The sequence below is a fragment of the Engystomops pustulosus genome, chromosome 5 (assembly GCF_040894005.1).
Source record: "Engystomops pustulosus chromosome 5, aEngPut4.maternal, whole genome shotgun sequence".
NCBI classification, from domain to species: domain Eukaryota; kingdom Metazoa; phylum Chordata; class Amphibia; order Anura; family Leptodactylidae; genus Engystomops; species Engystomops pustulosus.
In genome coordinates this window covers 29,031,222-29,054,813 of record NC_092415.1, presented here as the reverse complement: position 1 = coordinate 29,054,813, position 23,592 = coordinate 29,031,222, and the positions used below count along the sequence as shown (strand labels likewise).

Sequence of the window (23,592 nt, the reverse complement as noted above, 5' to 3'; positions counted from 1 at the left end):
TTATCGTCTGTGCTCTGTGATGATCATGTGGATGAGATTGTTTAGTTTGGAAATTTCCTCTATTTTGACAACTTTGCTCATGTTCATTTTTATTACGGATTTATGACACTTAATAACAGTAAAAATTGGAAGTTAAGTAAGTTGAAGGTAGAACATTTATCCATAAATAAACCCTTTATTAGGATTAGATCATCATGGAATGACACTTTAGTGACTTCTGAGTCTTTGCCATGACTAGGTATAACCTTTGCATTGTAATTTTGTGGTTTATGACAACATATTTTCCAGTACTTTGCCCAAACTCCAATCTTGGGGCTAAACAATCCCAGCAGGGTATGGTCTGCAGACAGGAATTTGAGGTTAGTGATGATGTCCTTGGCTGCACTTATACAGAGCGTCTATGAATCAGTAGCTGGAATATTCGCCGGTAGGTAAACCACATGACCCGGCGTCCAATATCGCTGGGAACAGCGAAACGTGTAAGGCTCCGCACGTTAGTGTTACTCAATTATCAGGTCTACATGAGACTTCACAGACAGTTCTTATACCCATTAACTCACATCACAATGACCTGATAATTACAGTGTATAAATAGAGAAGATTTACCTCTTTATTGCCCCTTTTATGATACAAATTTGATGAAATCCTAAATTCTTATATGAGGTTCTCTCCTCTACAGCTGTAGTGTGAATTACCGCTGTAGTATGAGACCAATTTTTCTGTATAACTGTTGATGACAAATGTAGTATTTTAAGAAAACTTTTTTGTTGTTCAAAGAGTAAAAACTTTTTAACCAAAGGTTTAAAAAAAAGAATAAATTAGCATTACCCTATATAGAATACTGTCTGGTCTTCGATGATTTCTACTTCCTGTTTCCTCTTGACACAGAGGAAGTGCCATTCAGCCAATCACTGCTTTGCAGGTCAATTCAGTGACAACTGATTGGCTCAATAGTCATTTTCAAGGGACCAGGAAATAGAGATGAGTTGGTTCTGAGTAGTAGATAGGGATTGGTGAGTTGAGTATTGAAATATTTTTTTTAACCCATTCTGATCCTTTGGTAAAAAAAAAAAACAGATTACCCTTAAAACTAAAAAATGCTTGACAAAGACTGAGGGGCACATTTACTTACCCGGTCCAGTCGCGATCCAGCGGCGCGTTCTCTGCTCTGCATTCGGGTCCGGCCGGGATTTATGAATGTAGTTCTTCCGCCGTCCACCAGGTGGCGCTGCTGCGCTGAAAGTCATCTCATCGCGCAGGAATTCACCACCTCGGACCAAGTGAAGGTAAGCGGTCACCAAGCGACACTTTTTCGGTTTTTAAATGCGGCGGTTTTTCCGAATACGTCGGGTTTTCGTTCGGCCACGCCCCCCGATTTCCGTCGCGCGCATGCCGGCGCCGATGCGCCACAATCCGATCGCGTGCGCCACAATCCCGGGGCAATTCAGGTACGATCGGCGCAAATCGGAAATATTCGCGTAACACGTCGGGAAAACGCGAATCGGGCCTTTAGTAAATGACCCCCTGAGTGTCAAAACATTGCATGTATTTCTGATGAACTGTAGAAAAGAGGAAAAAAATTGTTTCAACGGCTCACCAGCCTCAGCTCAAGGGTGCATCCGGACTCCGACTTTTGCACTGATAGTACTTGAATAGATATTTCACTCGGGCACTGAGGGTCTTCCGCTTCAAATCTTTATTGTTTTATAATCACCATAAAAACCGACATCCAAGTAGCATCACCGTGTACGGTGATGCTACGCGTTTCGAGTGTGAAAACACTCTTAATCATGGCAATTTCTGATGAACACCTGATTCACTGTATTACAACGGAGTGTATCAGAAAAAAAAAACCCCAATAAGAAAAAAAAACAATAATTTGATACCTATTTGACCTTTAACTGAAGACCTGAAGTAACTCCTGTGGGCATCTTGTCTGACTATCCCCTATAGATTAATGACAATGGTGTAGGAAACACTCGTCTTCTTTTTATTATTTAGATGGGGGTGATGAGTGGACCGAAGCCTGAAAGTTTGGGTTCGTACTGAACATTGTGGGTTTGGATCCACAGAACACCAACCAGGACTTCAGTTAGAAGTCCAGGTTTGGTTCACCCCCTCCACCAGCAACACCCAGGATCAGTGCTGGCACCAATAGAGGGTGCTATCCATTACATGTTGACAAGGTTGCTGCCAAAATGTCAGCTTGCCAGTACCGATCGTGAATGTTACCGGTGGGTTTAGAGGATTAACACCTGCCGGACCTGAATACTGATGGGTTCGCTCATTACTACTTAGAGGCGAGATTAATCTCAATTTCTGCAGCAAGCAATACTGAATACCAGGCTGTCAACCTACCACAGAGCTTGCCAGGACTGAAGGCCTGACCTACAGTCCGAGGAAGCCCACTATATGCCATGCTCTTTTTCAAACACTCATCCTGGACTCCCTGACACTACTGGAGGAGAAGGTTTAGGCAGGACTGGATTTCCATTGGAGCTCTTGCTCTGGGCCCCACGATTCTTCCTGTTCAGGGGACCCTGGAGGGAAGGTACAGTGATACACTGAATGTCTCCACTTTCTTTCTACTGTATTGGTGTCCTCAGGACGCTGATAAGATTGAAAGCTGTGACAATGTAGGGAGCAGTACGTTACTACTTAAATTGCCATTCTGGCACTTTGCAATAATTAAGTTGTTTTTGTTGTCGTTTGGGCACTCTAAAGGGTTCGCCATCACTGTCCTAGATGTTTAGGCCTTATGTGAGGGCATTATGTACATTAATGTATCTCTGATGTTATACAGAATCACACATAAGGTAGTTTCACAGGGTTTCCATGAGAAAGGCAATAAGTTATAAAAACTACAGAGGATCTGTAGGAACTCTCATGAAATGTCTAGGACAAGGTCGTATTACAGGTTACCAAACCAGCACATGAATAATAGAATAGCCATGTGATTAAGCTTTAAAGGGGTTTTCCAGCTTATCTATATTAATGACCTACGCATCTGATAAGTCATCAATAGTGAATACGGACCTATGACACTTAAAAGGGAAACTACCACCACGAATCTACCTATAAAAGGTAGATCGAGTGGTAGGTGGATCAATAGGATGTGAGGATAGCCTTTTTAAGGGCTAATCCTCTCGTCCCTGTACTTTTTGATAACTTTTATTAGCTTTTTATGCAAATTTTGTTATGCGGCTACTGGGGCATGGAGTAGCTGCAGCTGAGGCTACACAGCGCGGCTACTCCACGCCCCAGTAGCCTCTTTACTCCTCTTACCCACAATCTTCGGCACGGAGCTCCTCATAGCTGCGCGCCCTCGTCCGACGAACCTGCCGTCTGCGCATGTGCAGAACAGCAGGCCCGCACCTGTGCAGCTCCGACTTCGGAGCACTGATTGCGCAAGAGCGGGCCTGCTGTTCTGCGCATGCGCAGACGGCAGGTTCGTCGGACGAGGGACGAAGATTGTGGGTAGGAGGAGTAAAGAGGCTACTGGGGCGTGGAGTAGCCGCCCCGTGTACTCCTCGCCCCAGTAGCCGCATAACAAAATTTGTATATAAAGCTAATAAGTTATCAAGAAGTGCGGGGACATGAGGATTAGCCCTTAAAAGGGCTATCCTCACATCCTATTGATCCACCTACCACCCGATCTACCTTTATTGGTAGATTCGTGGTGGTAGGTTCCCTTTAATGTTTGAGTATGTGCTGAATATTGCGTGTTTGAATCCTCAAACCCGGACTTCAGGCAGAAGTTTCGGTTAAAATTTCGGGCTCACTCCTTGCCGCTACTGACCGTAATCACTGCTGACACCGATCATGGGTGTTAACTCTTTAAAGGTGGCATTTTAAGGGTAACAGTGGGGGTGAACGTTAGGCTACGGTTTTGGGTACAAACATTAACGGGTCTATGAGCTACACTCATGTCTCACACAAATTAGTTAATTAACCCCTTCACGCTCCGTGACGGATATATCCGCCATGGAGCTGTGAAGGTTGTATGAAGAAGGCTCACGGGCTGAGCCTTCTTCATACAGAGATGGGCTCTGCTGCATATCGCAGCAAAGACCCATCGCTATCACCCGCGGTCGGTGCTTGCACCGATCGCGGGTGTTAACCTTTTCTTTGCCGCCGGCAAGGTCGCCGGCGGCACTTTAAATTTGGCGGCACATGGGCGCCGCCATCTTACCTCCGATCGCCGCTCCCCCGAACGTCATCGGGGGGCGGCGATCGGTTGCCATGGTAGCCTCGGGTCTTCGTTTGACCCGAGGATACATGGCTTCTGCACATGCATTACAATGAGCCTGTAGCTCATTGTAATGTATAGTGAGCAGAAATGCCATATACTGCGATACAGTAGTATTGCAGTATATGGCAGGAGCGATCAGACCCTCTAGGGTTAATGTACCCTAGAGGGTCTAAGAAATAGTGGGGAAAAGAAGAAAAAAAAAAGTTTAAAAAATGTAAAAAAATAATAAAATATTAAAAGTTCAAATCACCCCCCTTTCCCTAGAACTGATATAAAATATAATAAATAGTAAAAATCACAGACACATTAGGTATCGCCACGTTCCAAAATGCCCGATCTATCAAAATATAAAAACGGTTATTGACGGCGGTGACCTCCGGAACGGCAAATGGCGCCCAAATGTCCAAAACGCGACCTTTACACCTTTTTAGATTACATAAAAAATGTAATAAAAAATGATCAAAATGTTGCACAGTCCTCAAAATGGTAGCAATGAGAACGTCGGCTCATTTCGCAAAAAATGACACCTCACACATCTCCGTGCGCCAAAGTATGAAAAAGTTATTAGCGTCAGAAGATGGCAAAATTTTTTTTTCTTTTTTGAACACATTCACTTCATTTTTGAAAATGTATTAAAACGCAATAAAACCTATATAAATTTGGTATCACCGCGATCGCACCGAACCAAAGAATAAAGTAGAGGTGTTATTTGGAGCGCAGAGTGAAAGTCGTAAAAACTGAGCCCACAAGAACATGACGCACATGCATTTTTTTTCAATTTTTCCACATTTGGAATTTTTTTGCGGCTTCCCACTACATGGCATGGAATAATAAATGACATCATGGGAAAGTAAAATTTGTTACGCACAAAATAAGCCCTCACACAGCTCTGTACACGGAAAAATGAAAAAGTTATGGATTTTTGAAGATGGAGAGCGAGAAATTAGCGAAAATACCCTGCGTCCTTAAGGGGTTAAAACTAATTTGCCACAAAGGAGAACAGCTCCATTTTTTGGGTAGTGGCCAAACTCTGTAACTGCAGCTCCCATTAACTTGGTTAATTGGAGAATTACATGGACTCAATAGAAGTGGTTGGGTAATGATTATTACACAATCTGAATGACCACAATCTACAATATTACAATGACTCCATGCCAGAGATGTCAAGGTTCAGGCCTGCGGTCATCGTGATTCACCAAAGTTAGGGATCATCTGTGGTTATGAAACATTAACTAATTGTTATATGTATAATAATACTAACAATACGGAATAATAAAGAGCTCTCAGAATATGGAAGAAAAGGGAAGAAAACTGATGAGCGAAGAACAATATGATACATAAAGACAGCGCTGAGATGTGTGATCCGGCGTCTACATACACAAGGCTAATGATTCCTCCGAGGGCTTCTCTCCGAGGAACGCTCTGTCACATTAATGAAATTGAATCCACTTCTGAATAATGCATCTGTGCTTGATGGAAAATACACAGTCTTTAATTTGCCGCCGACCATGAGCGTTCGCCTGTGCAGAGCTCTGATTAGATGGAGAAGCTTCTTGATGATGTCATATTCCGCTAAAATTAGATCACTTTCCTGCACTTCACTTGTCATTTATAAGAAGGTTCTGCAAGTGCAGGACACGTGTGGAATACAAATAGGAACCCCGGAAAATACACGGCCTGCTCTATGATTATCACACACATGGGTGTATTCCAGATGTCTGTTACTAGAATAGCTGCCATGTGTCTTAAGGGATGGGGAATAGATACTGCAGCATAAACTCTTATGTTCTATCTGCTGGGAGTAGGTTATAGAGCAAATAGATCTGTTTTTTAATCTGTAAGCAGTGTGTTACAGAGCAGGAGGTGCTGAGTATCTTGTACCTACAGTCCTATCTGCAGGCAGCATGTAATAGAGCAGGAGGAGCTAAGCAGATTGTATATATAGTGTCCTATCTGCAGGCAGCATGTTATAGAGCAGGAGGAGCTGAGCAGATTGTACTTAGTGTCCTATTTGCAGATAGCATGTTATAGAGAAGTAGGAGCTAAGCAGATTGTGCATAGTGTCCTGTCTGCAGGCAGCATGTTATAGAGCAGGAGGAGCTGAGCAGATTGTGCATAGTGTCCTGTCTGCAGGCAGCATGTTATAGAGCAGGAGGAGCTGAGCAGGTTGTACTTAGTGTCCTATATGCAGATAGCATGTTATAGAGAAGTAGGAGCTAAGCAGATTGTGCATAGTGTTCTGTCTGCAGGCAGCATGTAATAGAGCAGGAGGAGCTGAGCAGATTGTGCATAGTGTCCTGTCTGCAGGTAGCATGTTATATAGAGCATGAGGAGCTGAGCAGGTTGTACTTAGTGTCCTATCTGCAGATAGCATGTTATAGAGAACTAGTAGCTAAGCAGATTGTACATAGTGTCCTATCTGCAGGCAGCATGTTATAGAGAACTAGGAGCTAAGTAGATTTTACAGTGTCCTATCTTCAGGTAGCACGTTGTAAAGCAGGAAGATATAATCAGAGTGTACACATCATGCCTGACGAAGAGAACTAGTATTCTCGAAAGCTCACCATCAAATATACTCAGTTAACCTCAAAAAGTTATCGCCTGATTTCTTCACTCTTCTTCTGCTCTAGATGTCCAACATGGTACATATCTACACTACTAGCATAATGTCCTATCTTCAGGCAACATGTTATAGAGCAGGTCTAAAAGCAATGCAGAATGGAAATCCTATAAATATCTCATAAGTACCTATAATGAGACAACCCCTTTAATTGTATGTCTCTGTAGTAAGTGAGTACAAATGGGTTTTTGAAACCAGATATCCTTTCAAGAGATAAAAGAAAAAAAAAATTATTTTTAAAGAGGAGGTTCCAGCTCTCCAGTGAAAACTTTTTAGACAAAAAGAAGGAAAAAAAGTTATAAAACTACGTTCTATAAAAACATGTTAAAATACATGTGATCACATGCAGAAAAAAACAAAGAAAAAAGGGATGACACCAGGGCCGACACCAGTGCTTGTCAAGTGCCAGTGTCCAGGGCTCCTGGGGGTAGGGGGGGCACATATGCCTGTACATAAGGAATCCATAGGGTGAGGGGCTGTATCTAAAGAATCCATAGGGGATGAGAAGGGCTTTATATAAAATAACCATGAGGGGGTTGTATATAAAATAACCATGAGGGGGCTGTTTGGTACGATAAACTAGGGGATAGTTTAGGGAACAGGAGACTGTTTTCTGAAATTTTAACGTAAGTTCACTGCAAAGGGGCTTACTAAGGCTCTGTCGCCCAGGGGCCTACTGATACCTGGAGCCAACCCTGGGTGATGCGTTTTGGACTATGTAAGTAAGTCCTTAGTTGTACCAGTGGTATGACTAAGGACTTGCTTACATAGTTTGAAAAGTGTCACCCCATTTTTTTTTTCTTCATGTGATCACATGTTTTTTTAACATGTTTCGAAAAAAGGAAGTTTTTAACTTTTTGTTTCCTTTTTTTCTGAATGCATTTTTCATTCCAGTGCTGGAACCACCTCTTGCAAAAGAACTTTATTTTCCTTTTACCATTGTTTCCTGGATCCATACCAGCATTCCTTGTTCCGAGCACCCCTTACTGGCTTTCTGCATATAAATCTATCCCCTCTGGTCAGCTAAATAAACCCCCGGACAGTACACTGTGGAGTCAAGGCTTCTAATTAGAGATGAGCGAACATGCTCGTCCGAGCTTGATGCTCGGTCGAGCATTAGGGTACTCGAAACTGCTCGTTGCTCGGACGAATACTTCGCCCGCTCGAGAAAATGGCAGCTCCCGCCGTTTTGCTTTTTGGCGGCCAGAAACAGAGCCAATCACAAGCCAGGAGACTCTGCACTCCACCCAGCATGACGTGGTACCCTTACACGTCGATAGCAGTGGTTGGCTGGCCAGATCAGGTGACCCTGGGATAGACTAGCCGCTGCCCGCGCTGCTCGGATCATTCTGTGTCTGGATGCCGCTAGGGAGAGAGCTGCTGCTGGTCAGGGAAAGCGTTAGGGTGTTCTATTAGCTTACTGTTAGGCAGGAGTGATTCTACAAGAACCCAACAGCCCTTCTTAGGGCTACAATAACGTTCTACTTTTTTTTTTTTTATTTGCAGCTAGTACCATATTGTGAGGAATTAGCAGGGGGACTTGCTACCGTTGTGTTTAGCTCTTAGTGACACACATATCCACCTCAAACACCAAAGTGGGAAAATTTATTAGGGGTTTGATTTCAATTAGGCACAGTCTGCCATTTACTTTTTATTTTACGTTTATGTTTTTAATAACTCAGTGTCATCTCATCTTGCATAGTAGTGTGCTTTCATACTTGGCTAGAAAATAGCCATAGGAGAATCCAAACGGCTTACTTAAGCCTACAATAGCGTTATATATATTTGATTTCTGGTTGATCTGCTGGTGGCTGAACTTGCTGCAGTGCATCTACTAGCAAATTGTGAGCAATTTGTAGTGAGACTTGCGACCGCTGTGTTTTGCGCTTAGTGACGCACATATCCATTGCAAAGACCGAAGTGGGAAAATTTAGTAGGGGTTGGATTTCAATTAGGCACAGTCTGCCATTTCCTTTTTTATTTTACGTTTATTTTGTTTAATAACTCAGCGTCATCTCATCTGGCATAGTAGTGTGCTTTCATACTTGGCTAGAAAATAGCCATAGCAATAGGATAGCATCGTTTGGTTTTAAAAACTAAAAAACACAAAAAAAAACAAAAAAAACACAAAAAAAAGTAAAAAAAAAATTAAAGTTATAACTCTCATTTTCAAAATGTTTAACCCGAGGGCTAGGGGTAGAGGACGAGGGCGGGGACGTGGGCGTCCAACTACTGCAGGGGTCAGAGGCCGTGGTCCTGGCCGGGGTGAGACACCACCTGCTGATGAGGGAGCAGGGGAACGCCGCAGAGCTACACTCCCTAGGTTCATGTCTGAAGTTACTGGGACTCGTGGTAGAGCACTGTTGAGGCCAGAACAGTGCGAACAGGTGATGTCGTGGATTGCCGACAATGCTTCGAGCAATTTGTCCACCAGTCAGTCTTCCACGCAGTCCACCCATGTCACCGAAATCGGCACTCCTCCAGCTCCTGCACCTCAGCCTCCTCCCCCCCAGTCTGCCCCCTCCCAGGAAAATTTGCCATTTGAACCGGCATACTCTGAGGAACTGTTTTCTGGACCCTTCCCACACTCACAAACCACTTGTCCGGTTGCACACCACTGCTCCTTCCCCTGTGTCAGCTGATAGTCAGCCCCCTGCCCAGGACCCTGCCACAAAAACCCCATCGTCGCCTCCACGATCCTCCACAGCATCCACCAGCGTTCAGCTCTCCATACCCCAGACGCTGGAGCGGAAACGCAAATATAGTGCAACCCACCCGCACGCCCAAGCCCTTAATGTCCACATCTCCAGATTGCTTAGCCTGGAGATGCTGCCCTATAGGCTAGTAGAGACCGAGGCCTTTCGCAACCTCATGGCGGCGGCCGCCCCTCGGTATTCGGTCCTCAGCTGCCACTACTTTTCCCGATGTGCCGTCCCAGCCCTGCACCAGCACGTGTCAGATAACATCATCCGTGCCCTGACCAACGCCGTTTCTGACAAGGTCCACCTGACCACGGACACGTGGACGAGTGCTGCCGGGCAGGGCCACTATATATCGCTGACGGCACATTGGGTTAACTTGGTGGAGGCTGGGACCGAGTCTGACCCGGCGGCTGGTCATATACTGCCGACGCCGAGGATTGCGGGGCCTACCTTGGTCCAGGTCTCAAAGGCCTACTATGCCTCCTCCTCCTCCCACCCCTCCTCCACCTCCGAACTACCATCCGTGGGCATGGCGCCATCAGTCGGTAGCTCTAGGCACAGCAGCAGTGCCGTCGCTAAGCGACAGCAGGCGGTGCTCAAACTGCTGAGCCTAGGCGATAAAAGGCACACCGCCCAAGAGCTATTACAGGGCATCACGGCGCAGACTGATCTGTGGCTGGCACCGCTGAACCTGAAGCCAGGCATGGTTGTGTGTGACAACGGCCGTAACCTGGTGGCGGCTCTGCAACTCGGCAGACTGACACATGTGCCATGCCTGGCCCATGTGTTAAATCTCATAGTTCAGCGTTTCCTCAAGACATACCCCAATCTGTCTGATTTGCTCACGAAGGTGCGCCGCATCTGTGCGCATTTCAGGAAGTCCAGCACAGATGCTGCCACTCTCAGGGCAGCGCAGCGCCGCCTCCAACTGCCCGCTCACCGACTGTTGTGCGACGTGCCCACGAGGTGGAATTCAACACTGACCATGTTATCCAGAGTTTACCAGCAGCGCAGAGCGATTGTAGACTGCCAGATGTCAACTTCCACCAGAACTGGTAGTCAGGTCAGTCAGCTTCCTCAAGTCCACAATGAGGAGTGGACGTGGATGTCTGATATCTGTCAGGTGCTGAGTAACTTTGAGGAGTCAACACAGATGGTCAGTGGCGATGCCGCCATCATCAGCCTCACCATCCCGCTGCTTGGTCTGTTGAAAAACTCTCTGATCAGCATGAAGTCGGAAGCTTTGCGCTCGTCACAAGAGACGGGGGAAGAAGATTCCCTTGTTGATAGCCAAAGCACCCTTAGGTCTGTTTCTCAGCGCATATCGGAGGAGGTGGAGGTGGAGGAGGATGAGGAGGAAGAGGAGGAGAATGTTGGCGAGACACAAGAGGGGACCATTGTTGAGTCCTTCACTGTTCAGCGTGTATGGGCAGAAGAAGAGGAGTTGGAGGAGTTGGAGGAGGAGGAAATGGACAGTCAGGCCAGTGAGGGGAGTGAATTCTTACGCGTTGGTACTCTGGCGCATATGGCAGATTTCATGCTAGGCTGCCTATCCCGTGACCCTCGCGTTCAAAGAATTTATTCCAGCACCGATTACTGGGTGTTCACTCTCCTGGACCCACGGTACAAGCAAAATCTTTCCACTCTCATCCCTGGAGAGGAAAGGAGTGTGAGAATGCATGAATACCAGCAGGCCCTGGTTCACAAGCTGAAACAGTATTTCCTTTCTGACAGCGCTAGCGGCAGAGTGCGTAGTTCTGCGGGACAAGTAGCGAGGGAGAGTAGGCGAGCAGGCAGCTTGTCCAGCACTGGCAAGGGTACGCTTTACAAGGCTTTTGCCAGCTTTATGTCACCCCAGCAAGACACTGTCACCTGTCCCCAGTCTCGGCAGAGTAGGGCTGATCTTTACAGAAAGATGGTGAGGGAGTACGTAGCTGACCATACCATCGTCCTAAATGATCACACAGCTCCCTACAACTACTGGGTTTCAAAGCTGGACATGTGGCACGAACTGGCGCTGTACGCCTTGGAGGTTCTTGCCTGCCCTGCCGCTAGCGTCTTGTCCGAGCGGGTTTTCAGTGCAGCTGGTGGCATCATCACCGATAAGCGTACACGCCTGTCGACTGACAGCGCTGACAGGCTGACGCTTATTAAGATGAATAAAGCCTGGATTTCTCATAATTTCCAATCTTCACCAGGTGAAGGAAGCTCAACCTGAATAATTTATCCACTCCTCCTCCTCCTCATTTTCCTCCTTCTCCTCCTCTTTGTACAGTAAAGCAGAGGAAACTGGCTATTTTTTGACAGGGCCCACTGGCTCTAGCTATAGTACTTTATGCATTTAATTTTTCTGGAGGGCCACCTACCCAGTCCTCTGTTTTAAAAAATTTTTGGGAGTGCCACATACAGGCACTCAATCTATTCAATTTTTCTGGAGGGCCACCTACCCGCTCCTCTGTTTTAAACAATTTTTGGGAGTGCCACATACAGGCACTCAATCTATACAATTTTTCTGGAGGGCCACCTACCCGCTCCTCTGGTTTGAAAACTTTTTTGGACTGCCACATACAGGCACTCAATCTATTCCATTTTTCTGGAGGGCCACCTACCTGCTCCTCTGGTTTGAAAACTTTTTTGGACTGCCACATACAGGCACTGTCCAAATTAAATTGTCTCCATAGCAGCCTCCACACGTTGTCTCCATTGCTACCTCCAAACGAGGTGTGTCAGGCAGAAATTTGGGTTGTTTTCATGGATTCCACATCAAAGTTGTTAACTTTGTCGCCACCCTGCTGTGTTATCCACAAAATATACTGGCAAACTTTTATCATTTACCAATATTATTTCAGCGCTTCTTGCGCATCTGTTTACATTCCCCTCACCCGGCATATCCTAAACTTATAAGAACGCTACTACACTTGATCTTATACAAAAGGTTCTTAGAAGTGCTGTTTGGGGAGTAGCCTAGAGACAGGGGCTTGGATTGGGGAAAGCTCACCTGGCAGCGGAGCACCAGCTCCATGCGCATCATGCTCTTCTTGTGCATCTGTTTACATTCCCCTCACCCGCCATATCCCAAACTTATAAGAACGCTACTACACTTGATCTTATACAAAAGGTTCTTAGAAGTGCTGTTTGGGGAGTAGCCTAGAGACAGGGGCTTGGATTGGCGAAAGCTCGCCTGGCAGCGGAGCGCCAGCTCCATGCCAAGATCCAACTAACATAGTTTTAACTGCAGCACCTTTAATCTACTACTAGTTCACTGCCTCCATACATGGTCCCCTTATCAAACGAGCTGTGTCAGGCAGAATTTTGGGTTGTTTTCATGGCTTCCATGTTAACTTTGTCGCCACCCTGCTGTGTAATCCACAAAATATACTGGCAAACTTTTATCATGTACCGATATTATTTGAGCGCTTCTTGCTCACCTCCTTTGGTTCTTCTCTGCCACCCATTGGTTTGAAGCCTGAGTCCATTTAGAGTATGTCGCCATGCCACTCTCTAGCCTGCCGCTGCTGCCGCTGCCTCTGCATGCCCTCCCCTATAGTGTCAGGGTCAATTATTGGATGTTTTACATGCTATCTAGCTTCATTCTGTCACTCTGTCATGGCCATGCTGTTGCCCATAATTTTGGCATAATGGTGCGATTATGCAGCCTCAGAGGCATCCATGCATGCTGCCCCTGCTGTTTCCTGTCCATTTCCGTGGTGTTTCCATCCTTTTCTGAGGTTCCCAGGTGTTTGGCCAATCTTCCCTGTGCAGAGCCTTGGTCCCCTTGAAAAATGCTCGAGTCTCCCATTGACTTCAATGGGGCTCGTTATTCGAGACGAGCACTCGAGCATCGGGAAAAGTTCGTCTCGAATAACGAGTACCCGAGCATTTTAGTGCTCGCTCATCTCTACTTCTAATCCTTTTACTCTGCGTTGATGTTGTGAGATTAAAACAACTTTTATTCTTTTTGTTGTCATTCATTTGTCCAGTCAAGGAGGTGGGACAGCTTTCCGATCCACTCAAGCTCTGCCGCCTCCTCATGGCTGCTCCGGCTTGGTCTCACACCCCAATACACTGTCCCCAGCTCTCCGTCACTACTTCCCCAGTTTCAAACTCCCCCACAAGTGCAGTCCGCCTGTTAGTAAGCTCTTTCGAGGAAGGTAAAATAGACTCACTGTGGTGTCATTGGTGGTCACGTAGACAAGGACATCGGAAGAGTTGCGGTTGTTGATGTACCGATAACAGTTCCACACGCAGCTGATCAGATAGGCCTGGGTACAAACAGAAGAATCATCAGTCAATCACTACATGACATAATTGGTGGCATCTACAAAGCAAATATAGAAGTTCTCAGCTTCTCTTATATATGAATACAATCATTACCTTGTAAAAGGGACTATCTAGAAATCGGTGGAGCCAGATCACCCACTAGCAGATGTTTAGGCTCATAATGTAGTGACTATGCTGTAGCTGCGTTTTACCATTCACATTTCTAAAAGAATGTCATGAAAAATCTTGACATCTTAAATGATTTATTTTGACCCTTCTTTCTCCAGCAGAAGAGGAAATGCTCTGTCTCCAGTTTGTGTCAGGGGACAGTCGGCTGCACCAAGCCATAGAAAATGTGCCAGACCAGCTCATCCTCAACCCACTCTACGCCCATCTACTTGCCATGGAGATGGTGTACAGGGATAAAAAGTCACAATTCCTGTCCGTGCTCCAGGATTTTTTCATAACTCGTGCACTAGAAAACGGGCATATAAATTATGATTTTTACCATCCTTGTGTTTAAGGCAGCAACAAAGTGACATAAGGCCACCCCTCTTGTTATTTTACTATGCTAAACTACCTGGCAGATAGTCAACTCCCATTACTCTCACACTGCTCCCGATCCTACAAATATTCCAGCCTATTGTGCATAATGAGGCAGATTTACTTACCCGGTCCTGTCGCGATCCTGCGGTGCGTTGTCCGATGAGGATTCGGGTCTGCTGCGATTCACTAACATCGTGCGCCCGAGTTCCTGCATCCGTCACTTCTGCACCGAGGTCTGCCAGAGTTCACCTTCTTCTTCCCGGTGCTTGTGAGTGCTGATCTTGCGACACATTTCCTTTTTTAAATTCCGTGGTTTGTCCGAATCCGTTGGGTTGTCCGACAACCCGGGCCCCGATTTCTGTCGCATGGAAGCCGGCACCGATGCGCACAATCTGATCACATACGCCAAAAACCTGGGGCAATTCGGCGCAAAACGGAAATAATCGCGAAACCCGACGAAATGAGCCCCAATATGTGTGGAGGAGGGATTTCTAACCAACAATTGTTTGGAGTTAAAGGCAACATTAAAGTAACAAACCACAGGAATACATCTAATTTGATGGATAATATTCATTGCCTAAACACCTCAATAGTAATGTTCTTTCTAATAGATACACAGTGGGGCAGATTTACTTACCCGGTCCGTTCGCGATCCAGCGGCGCGTTCTCTGCGGTGGATTCGGGTCCGGCCGGGATTCACTAAGGCAGTTCCTCCGCCGTCCACCAGGTGGCGCTGCTGCGCTGAAAAGCATCGTTCCGCACTGGATTTCACCGGGCTGGACCAAGTGAAGGTAAGCGCGTCCCAAGCGACACTTTTTTTGTTTTAAATGCGGCGGTTTTCCGAATCCGTCGGGTTTTCGCTCAGCCACGCCCCCGATTTCCGTCGCGTGCATGCCAGCTCCGATGCGCCAAAATCCGATCGCGTGCGCTAAAATACCGGGGCAATACAGGGAAAATCGGCGCAAATCGGAAATATTCGGGAAACACGTCGGGAAAACGCGAATCGGGCCCTTAGTAAATGACCCCCAATGTCCTATTTGCTGGCAGCATGTTATAGAGCAGGAGGAGCTGAGCAGATTGTCCTATCTGCTGGCTGCATGTTATAGAGCAGGGGGAGCTGAGCAGATTGTACATAATGTCCTATCTGAATAATATATATAGCGTAATAATTCTTTCTTTATGCTATGGGCCATTATAATCTCAGCAGACACGCGCTGTATATGGAGAGCATTCAGCCCCTGATCCCTCTTCATACTTCCTTCCCAGGTATGACATAACTTTATGGCACATGTCACAAGGGTCCTTCCACTTCATTCTTCATAAACTCATGTTCTCAGGGTTGTTTATGCAGGGTAGGACCCATTTATTGGACCCACAGAACAATATGCCATGATAGATGTAAACAGCTTCCTAAATTATAATGGAAGGTTTTACCCCGGTCGGTACAATGACAACCCTCCTCTATAAAGCACTTACCTTAAAAGCCAGGATGACACTTATAAAGAAGAGAATGATCACAACAAGGCAAGTGGGATTCACCGAGAGGATATCCTCCTTGTATGGGAAATTGGATGGCTGGAAGGAAAACACAATGCAGGTGAAGCTGCGGCTCTCAGAAAATACACAGTAATAAATTGCATGTGTCAAGTACGGGCTCTGAGAAGAGGCTTCCAGCTGCGATCCTTCACAATGTGAGACATTAATGCTGCAGAGGTCTGTTACAGGCCAGAATCACATAAGGGAAGCGCAGTAATGGGACGTGTTCACTTTTATTACATTTATGTGAAATGAAAGATTTCAAGCCGAAAGACTTGTGCTCTATAGAGACAATCCGGGCTCATGTCTTATAGCGGGGCCTGTCAGCCCAAGACAAAAGCTCTGCTGGGAACACCAAGGATAAAGGGCCTCCTAACCAGAACAGGAAACGTTTCTTATAATTCTGTCAATTTGCAACAGAAAATATATTACATTACAAATTGTATCAAAAATCCTTGTAGGAACCTGCTGAAAAAAATGAGGAATCGACTATATGTGAACCTAATAATCTTGCAAACATTACTATAGGTCATCTACCAGTGAATGAAGCTTGATAAAACAGGGACAGTAAAGAAGGATCAGGGGGAAGGGGGAAACATGCTTCTGCACAGTGTAACAGCCTGTGAAGCTACAACACTGGTAACTCCCCTAAAGTAGTGGAGTTTGAACTAGGCCAAGCCTTATAGGTCACTCTTAATGCTGCTCTGTTCAACCTGTCTAACGTCTATGCCTGTATGGACTTCAGCACCATCCTCTACCCACAAGGTATGGCACAACATGCATTGTTGACTGTGATTTAGTACTTAGTTTGCATTCTGCCCTGCACTAGTCTGAACACTGCCTTATTTCTCTTTTGTTTTTTTTTAAATTGATATACACTATAGCCGTCTGTCTCCTGTTGACTTTGTTCTGGGTTTGAAATGGTTAAACTAGTAGTGATAGACAGAGGCCTCCTACAGTCACATGGGACTGGTGCCATCATTCTCTCATCCGGGAGTTTGATATCACATAAGAGAAATGTCTGCCCACCTCCCAGTGCTTGCTTCAATACATCTTTGGAGTTTTGTTAGTTTTAGGCCTTTTTAGGTCTTCTGATCCTTGCTAGTCTTCTGACCATGCAGTTTTTTTCTCTTGATTCTGCACTGCATGGTTCTCTGGGTGCTGACCGGTATTTGTACAACCCTTTTTATGTTTATACTGTTTTTGTCTCCCTGGTTTCACCTTGGCACAGGAAAGGAATGTCAACAAGTTGCCACATATTGTCCAAGGTAGGATAGGCAAGTAGGTAGGGATAGTTGAGTGGGTCTAGCTTTAGGGATTACTCTCCATGTATGCCTTTTCCTTTTCCCTGTTCCCGAACAACTGCATTAAACCCTGTTCTTTCTATCCCTGACCATTTGTATGAGCCCACCTTGGCAGTACAATAAATTTGTGACTACCTCACCTTCCTAGATCCCATAGGTTTTTTTAATGGGAAGTTCTCTGACAAACCCAGTATCAGTTTTTTTTTCCTTCAGTGCTTTTCATTCTGCCATGTTCTCTCAAATGGTTTCCAAAATGGATGCATCAGGTGTTCCCAAATGTCCCCATTTATTGTGTCAGCATAAAAAGGTTTGCTGGATAAACAGATATTTATAAGCCCATCCTAAAATAATCTCAGTATAGGTGAACGTATAGCAAATAGAACACACTTTTGCTGTAGTGATCTGAAGTACAGGCGGTCCCCTACTTAAGAACACTCGACTTACATACGACCCCTAGTTATAAACGGACCTCTGGATATTGGTAATTTATTGTGCTTTAGTCCTAGGCTACATTGGTCAGATGTAACAGTTATCACAGGTGTCTGCAATGAAGCTTTATTGTTATTCCTGGTTCTTATGACAACCCAACATTTTTAAAATCCAATTGTCACAGAGGCCAAAAAAGTTCTGCCTGGGATTACAATGATAAAATATACAGTTCCGACTTACATACAAACTCAACTTAAGAACAAGCCTACAGACCCTATCTTGTATGTAACCCGGGGACTGCCTGTAATTTAATTTTAGTTAATATAGTTAATAGGGAATGATGTCAGGATTTGGCCTCTCCCCAAGCAGACAATGAATGAGGGACTTATAAAATACAGATTCCATTAGTTACTATGCATAAACTCGGGCTCTTCTATACATCTGACATTGGAAACATTGAAAACTTAGAGCACATATATTGTGCGGCTTCATGTGCAGGGTCCCCTTCCACTTGTTCCTGATCCCTATAGTTGTTGTATTTTGTACTTGCATTTGTTCTTGTCTTTATGTCATATATGTGAATTGATTGTACAGCAACCTGGAATTATGCTCTAATTCCTCTACTTATCCTCCATAAATAATAATAATAATAATGCAGAAAAAACAATACAGTAAAACAATATAAACAAGTTAGTAACATACAAATTGAAATAATAGTTAAAATGGATGTAAAAAATGTAAATGTAAAACAATTTAAGACCTGAAAACCCTTGACACATATTTAGTGTTGTTACTAGAGATGAGTGGACCTCAAAGGGGTTTTCCCATGAAACAAGTTAGACCCTATCCACAGACCCTATGGGGGACATTAATCATAGTCTGTTAGACTGTTTTGAGCGTCTTTTAGCGCCAAAATCTGGCGCATCTCGTTAATTTGGCACATTTATGCAAAGTTCGGCACTTAGTGGTTTTGAGTCCCTGCGCCTTATCTGACATAGTGAGTGCGTCCTATACAGATGTTTGCACGGGATCTATCACTAATTTGCGCCTAAAAAGGCGCAAAAGAAGGCGCAAAAATGCACCTCCTCTGAGCAGGTGCACTTCCAAAAAACTTCCCTTTTCATTACTAAAAACATACATTTAAGGTTCCCAAATGAAGAATTCCCTCTATGCAACATGGAAAATACTTCGGAGCATTTTTAAAATGTAAGATTTCTCCAGTAACGACTTCATCACTGGTCTATGGGATCATCTCTGGGAGTAATTATTGTCTTATTGTACAGATCTGAGAATATTATCAGTCTCCATTTACTGTACATTATAATAAAAAAGGAAAAGACTCATTTCAGCAAGAATTTTTTTTTTTTTTTTACATCTCTGTAACTTTTAGTCCCTGCAGTTACATCACAATTTTGTGCAGAGATGAAGCCCTGAACGTTCTGTCACCTTTTCTCTGTCTCCTTTCATTATTGCTCACAAATGAGATCTAACAATTTGAGACAAATTTGGCGCTAATTTAGGCGCAAATGAATGGGACATGCGACAATTCCAAAGTGCATTTACTAAGGCAGAACTAGATCCATCATAGATCAGGAGCCAAAAAGAAGAACAAACCAGGCGCAAAATAGGCGAACCTGAGACCCACTATGATTAATGTCCCCCTATCTCCGTTATGGGACCCCCACAGATCACTAGAATAACGGGTCTGATGTACGCCAGTTAGACCCCTCGTCACTCCCTGAGATAAGCGGGGCAGCTCCATAGAGATGAATTGGGTAGCTCGGCCATGCGGGTCCTGCTGCTCCACTCATCTTGGAGATCTTTGACAAGAGGTCCAACTGGTGTATGTAGGACCCCTCATTACTGAGACCCCCACCGATCAGCAACTAAGCCCCTATCCGGGAAGCAACTGGGGTACATTGGACCCCCCTTTCTCGCGTTCTATGGGGTCTCATCACTGAGACCCCCACTGATCAGCAACTTAGGTCTTATCCTGTGGATAGGGCCTAACTTGTTTGGTGGGGAAACCCCTTTAACAACAAGGCATGGGTGTGATTGGCCAGGGAGACACCTGGTGCACACACATGACCAATCACAGCCGTGCCTAGTTGCTTGGGACATAAAGCCACCTGATTGTCTGCTCTGCAGCCCATTAAGCAACATGTCTGGGTTACACAGAACTGCCAAACAGAGGAGGCCAAGCCTAAAGTTTGGGTTCGATTTAGTTTTTACTAATCTCTTTGTATTGTTAGGTAGCTATATTGGATATTTTATATGGATTGGACCATTTTGGATAATTTGATACAGAATGAAGCACATTAGGCACCTCTGTGTCCTTCAGAACATGGATCTCACATACTATCAAGGTCAAAAATTCTGCAGAAGAAAAAAGTTACACTCTGTGTCTAACAGGACGCACAATCCACAAATAGCACATGGCAGGTAATAGACTGCACTGGGGCCAAGGAGCTGAATGTTATTCTCTGCACATCCAGAGGGAAACAAAACTAGAGCCTCGTGATACCGAGTTTTATAACAATAAGCAAACGGTGGACAGATATGATTAATTCAGCAATAAAGATAAAAAATGGATAAATCCACTAAAGAAGGAGCTTTCTCAGGTGTATCAATTAGGCGAGGAGAGAACATTGTGAAATTACCCAGAGACAATCCTGCTATTGACTAATACCAGGCTGCGGAAAGTGATTTAAAGTGTATTACAGAACAAAAGCAAGTCACCGAGCGCCTGAGGATAATAAAACGTTTGTAATAAAGTCACTATCTATATTAGTTTCTAGTTACAATTCTATAGGAGGAGACATTAGCTTCTTCCTGATATGTTCAAGGGTGCTTGGGGTGTCCAAGTCCTTTTGTCATCATCATTATCCTCTCCTCCTTTGTCTTACTGACATACGCTCACCCTGTGCTTCAAGCAAATCTCTGTCACTTTGCATATGCGAAATTGAGCAGCAGAAGGCAGGATTGAATCTAAATTCTCTACTTTCTGAAGCAAACTATAGAATTCCACCCGCTTCTCCCCATCCAGAAGTAATATAAAATGTTATTTTTTTATGGGTTTTCTATGCAGTGTCTCACACCCATGCTGCAACCGGGTGTGAAGAGACACTATATTTATAGCAAGGGACTGTGCCCCTTTTTCTGCCCCCTGTGCTGAAGGTGGTGCTGCCTGAGACAAGAGGCTCAACTCGCCTTATGGATGGTGCACCTCACGGAGAAAGAAGAGAAGGGTAGAGAGGGTTGTCAGAGCAGAGAGGAGATAATGATGATGACACAAGAACTCAGACGCACACACCAAAGGAAGAGAAGGGGAGAGAGGGTTGTCAGAGCAGAGAGGAGATAATGATGATGACACAAGAACTCAGACGCACACACCAAAGGAAGAGAAGGAGAGAGAGGGTTGTCAAAGCAGAGAGGAGATAATGATGATGACACAAGAACTCAATCCAGTTAGGTGAAAATGTGAAATCCTGATGACCGTTCCCTTTAATGCATTATTGGAAGGCAGAGGAATGACATAATTTTTGGGATAGTGTGGTCACAGTATAGAGGACTGGGAGCACAAGTGCTATGTCTTCTTAAAGACCTTCTTCAGGTTCACTAAATCTGAGTGGCATCTTATGAATCAATGATATCCATAAAACACATTTCCTTTTCAAATATTTCCTGACCTTGGAATGATATGTGTCAGACTTAAAAGAATGAAAAAGCCACAATATGATTATTAGGTCTACAGTGTTTCCTCCATAACTCTACAAGCTAAGCAGTAATGCCTCGGCTGTGATGCTGTTATTGCTGTGCAGCCCTCTGGAGTAGCACGGGAAGAAGAGCCAAGAGGTTCACATTACTTGTACGGCTCAGACAATCTATCGCTGTGCTGAACGCTCACTGGCCGGCACAATCTGCAGATGCTCTTTCCAAGACGTGCGAGAACAATTCATTAGTAAAACAGGAACATCATCAGAAAGGAACAGCTGGCGAGGAAAAACACTTTCACCGCCTCCGCCTTTTTTCTGCTCATCCTTTCTATGGCCGTCTGCTGAAATACCTTAGAGGTTCTTTGGTCAATTAAAGGGTAAAAAGAAAAAGAAAATTGGGCCAGGATTTGCTGTTTTATTCAACCAAAGTACAGTATGTCTCAGTCACACCCTGAGCCTTGCACAAACAGTCATGTGACCTGATGATGTCATCTGGACAAAAACTGCAGAAATAATGTAATGTTTGGATAAAGTACAATATTGTAAAGTGTGGTGAAGGTCAACTGCGAAAATGTACATTTTAGTACATTTAAAGAAATTCTATATTTTCTCAAAAACAGATAAAAAAGTTAAAGCGTAAGTAATTGTTTGACAAGATGCAAAATCAAGATGGTGATGCTGTTGTATACTTTATCAACGAAGTATGTTCCTGTGTCCTTCTTCTTCCTCTGCCTTTCTTCCTTATTGTGTAAATCATCTTTCTGTCCCGTATTCACTGACAGCTGAGAGATAAAGGAACCTGATAAAGTGTCTAATGACTTCACTCTTTCCAGACAGTCCCTGAATAGTATAGTATCTCCTCAGAGAACTGAATTATCAAGGGAAATATTCTGTAGGTGTGGAAAGATTTAATCATTAGCCTCCTTATCTGTCTGATGTGAAAGGACCTCAGAAGGCTTTTGATACAGAGAAAGAGCATGGAGAAGCTGCTTTATATAAAGATAATCTGCCATCAAATTCAACCATGGACAAACCAGGAACACTTACTTATAGATGCAGGCACTGGGACTTTGTTAATTTTATCGTTTTTGTTATCTTTCCATCTACAATCAACTTTTAAAATAATGCAAATTAACCAGAAGGGGGTCATTGCCAGAGCCGTTACACTGTCTCGTCCTCCCATTTGCCTGATGTAATCTCACTGGAGCAGAGGAAATTTCAGCACACAGTAGGAGGGGGCAAATGCACCATGTAACAGCCTGCAAATATGCAGCAGAGAGGGGCTCTGGTAATATCCTCAATAGGCCATGGATAACAAATATAAGAAGATTACAACCGTAACGATCCCTGGATCTATGAGTAATGTCCCTGTTTTATCATGATGGTTTTGATGGTACATCCAATGCGCAGTCTGGCTTGTGCAGCTCTTGTTTGCCCATTTGATGGCAATAAAAAACTGTGGGGTCTGGTATAAGGTTTGAGGAAAATTTTGGTGTCTATATTTATTTTACTGTCCAGTTCAGGGATAATTAGAATTTTGGGTCTGAGTTTATTTTGGTGTGAATCTTAAAAGTTCTGTTTAAAATTGGGGTATATAGTCATGTTGTTCTTTTGAAGAAGGGGTCATGCTTAAAAGGTTGCCCAATATATTTTCCGCAAATAAGTCCTCAAATAACAAAAGAAACTCAACTTATTTTTCCGTATGTCAGCAATCCCCAATCTTTTTGTATCCAAGGTCCAATTACACGCAGAAGCGGAACACTACAAGTATAAGCAATTTGCGATTCAGTTACCTTGTGCTGGACAAATTGAAAAAAGAGATTAATCCACATTTAAAGATCCTTCCTGCTCACGATGCAAAGTTAAAAATTTCCCCCAGGCAAAAAAAATGGACATCAGGGATGCCCTAATTATATTAGGTATAGACCCACCCCTTCACACCTATAGGTGTGCCCCACAAAACCTCCTACCTAGGATCAGAACCAGGGCCTTGGATGAGTCCTAGCTTCTCAATGGGAAGTCATAGAATCTGGGTTCATATTTAATCAGATCTGGATGAATGTATACATTTTGTTGAGGCCAGACATGGACCACTTCCTATGCTCCCATTTAGAGTTGTTAATATCTCTGTTTCCAAGGCCCCTCTAGAATCTGAGACCCGGGTACACATTTGCCTCGCTGCTCTGATCCCAGATCCCATAACTAGAATATTGACTACAGAAGTTAA

The 23,592-nt window shown here is 44.4% G+C and overlaps 1 protein-coding gene across 1 annotated transcript in view; it reads right to left on the bottom strand.

Annotated features, from left to right (window-relative positions):
• The window catches only part of LAPTM4B (lysosomal protein transmembrane 4 beta), a 77,917-nt gene that overhangs the window by 4,937 nt on the left and 49,388 nt on the right, over positions 1-23,592 (bottom strand). Inside the window, exons 5-6 of the mRNA XM_072151473.1 lie at positions 15,857-15,955; positions 13,741-13,836 (exon numbers count right to left, since the gene is read on the bottom strand). Of these exons, the coding sequence (XP_072007574.1) occupies positions 13,741-13,836; positions 15,857-15,955 (195 nt within the window). The remainder of the gene's footprint in view (positions 1-13,740; positions 13,837-15,856; positions 15,956-23,592) is intronic.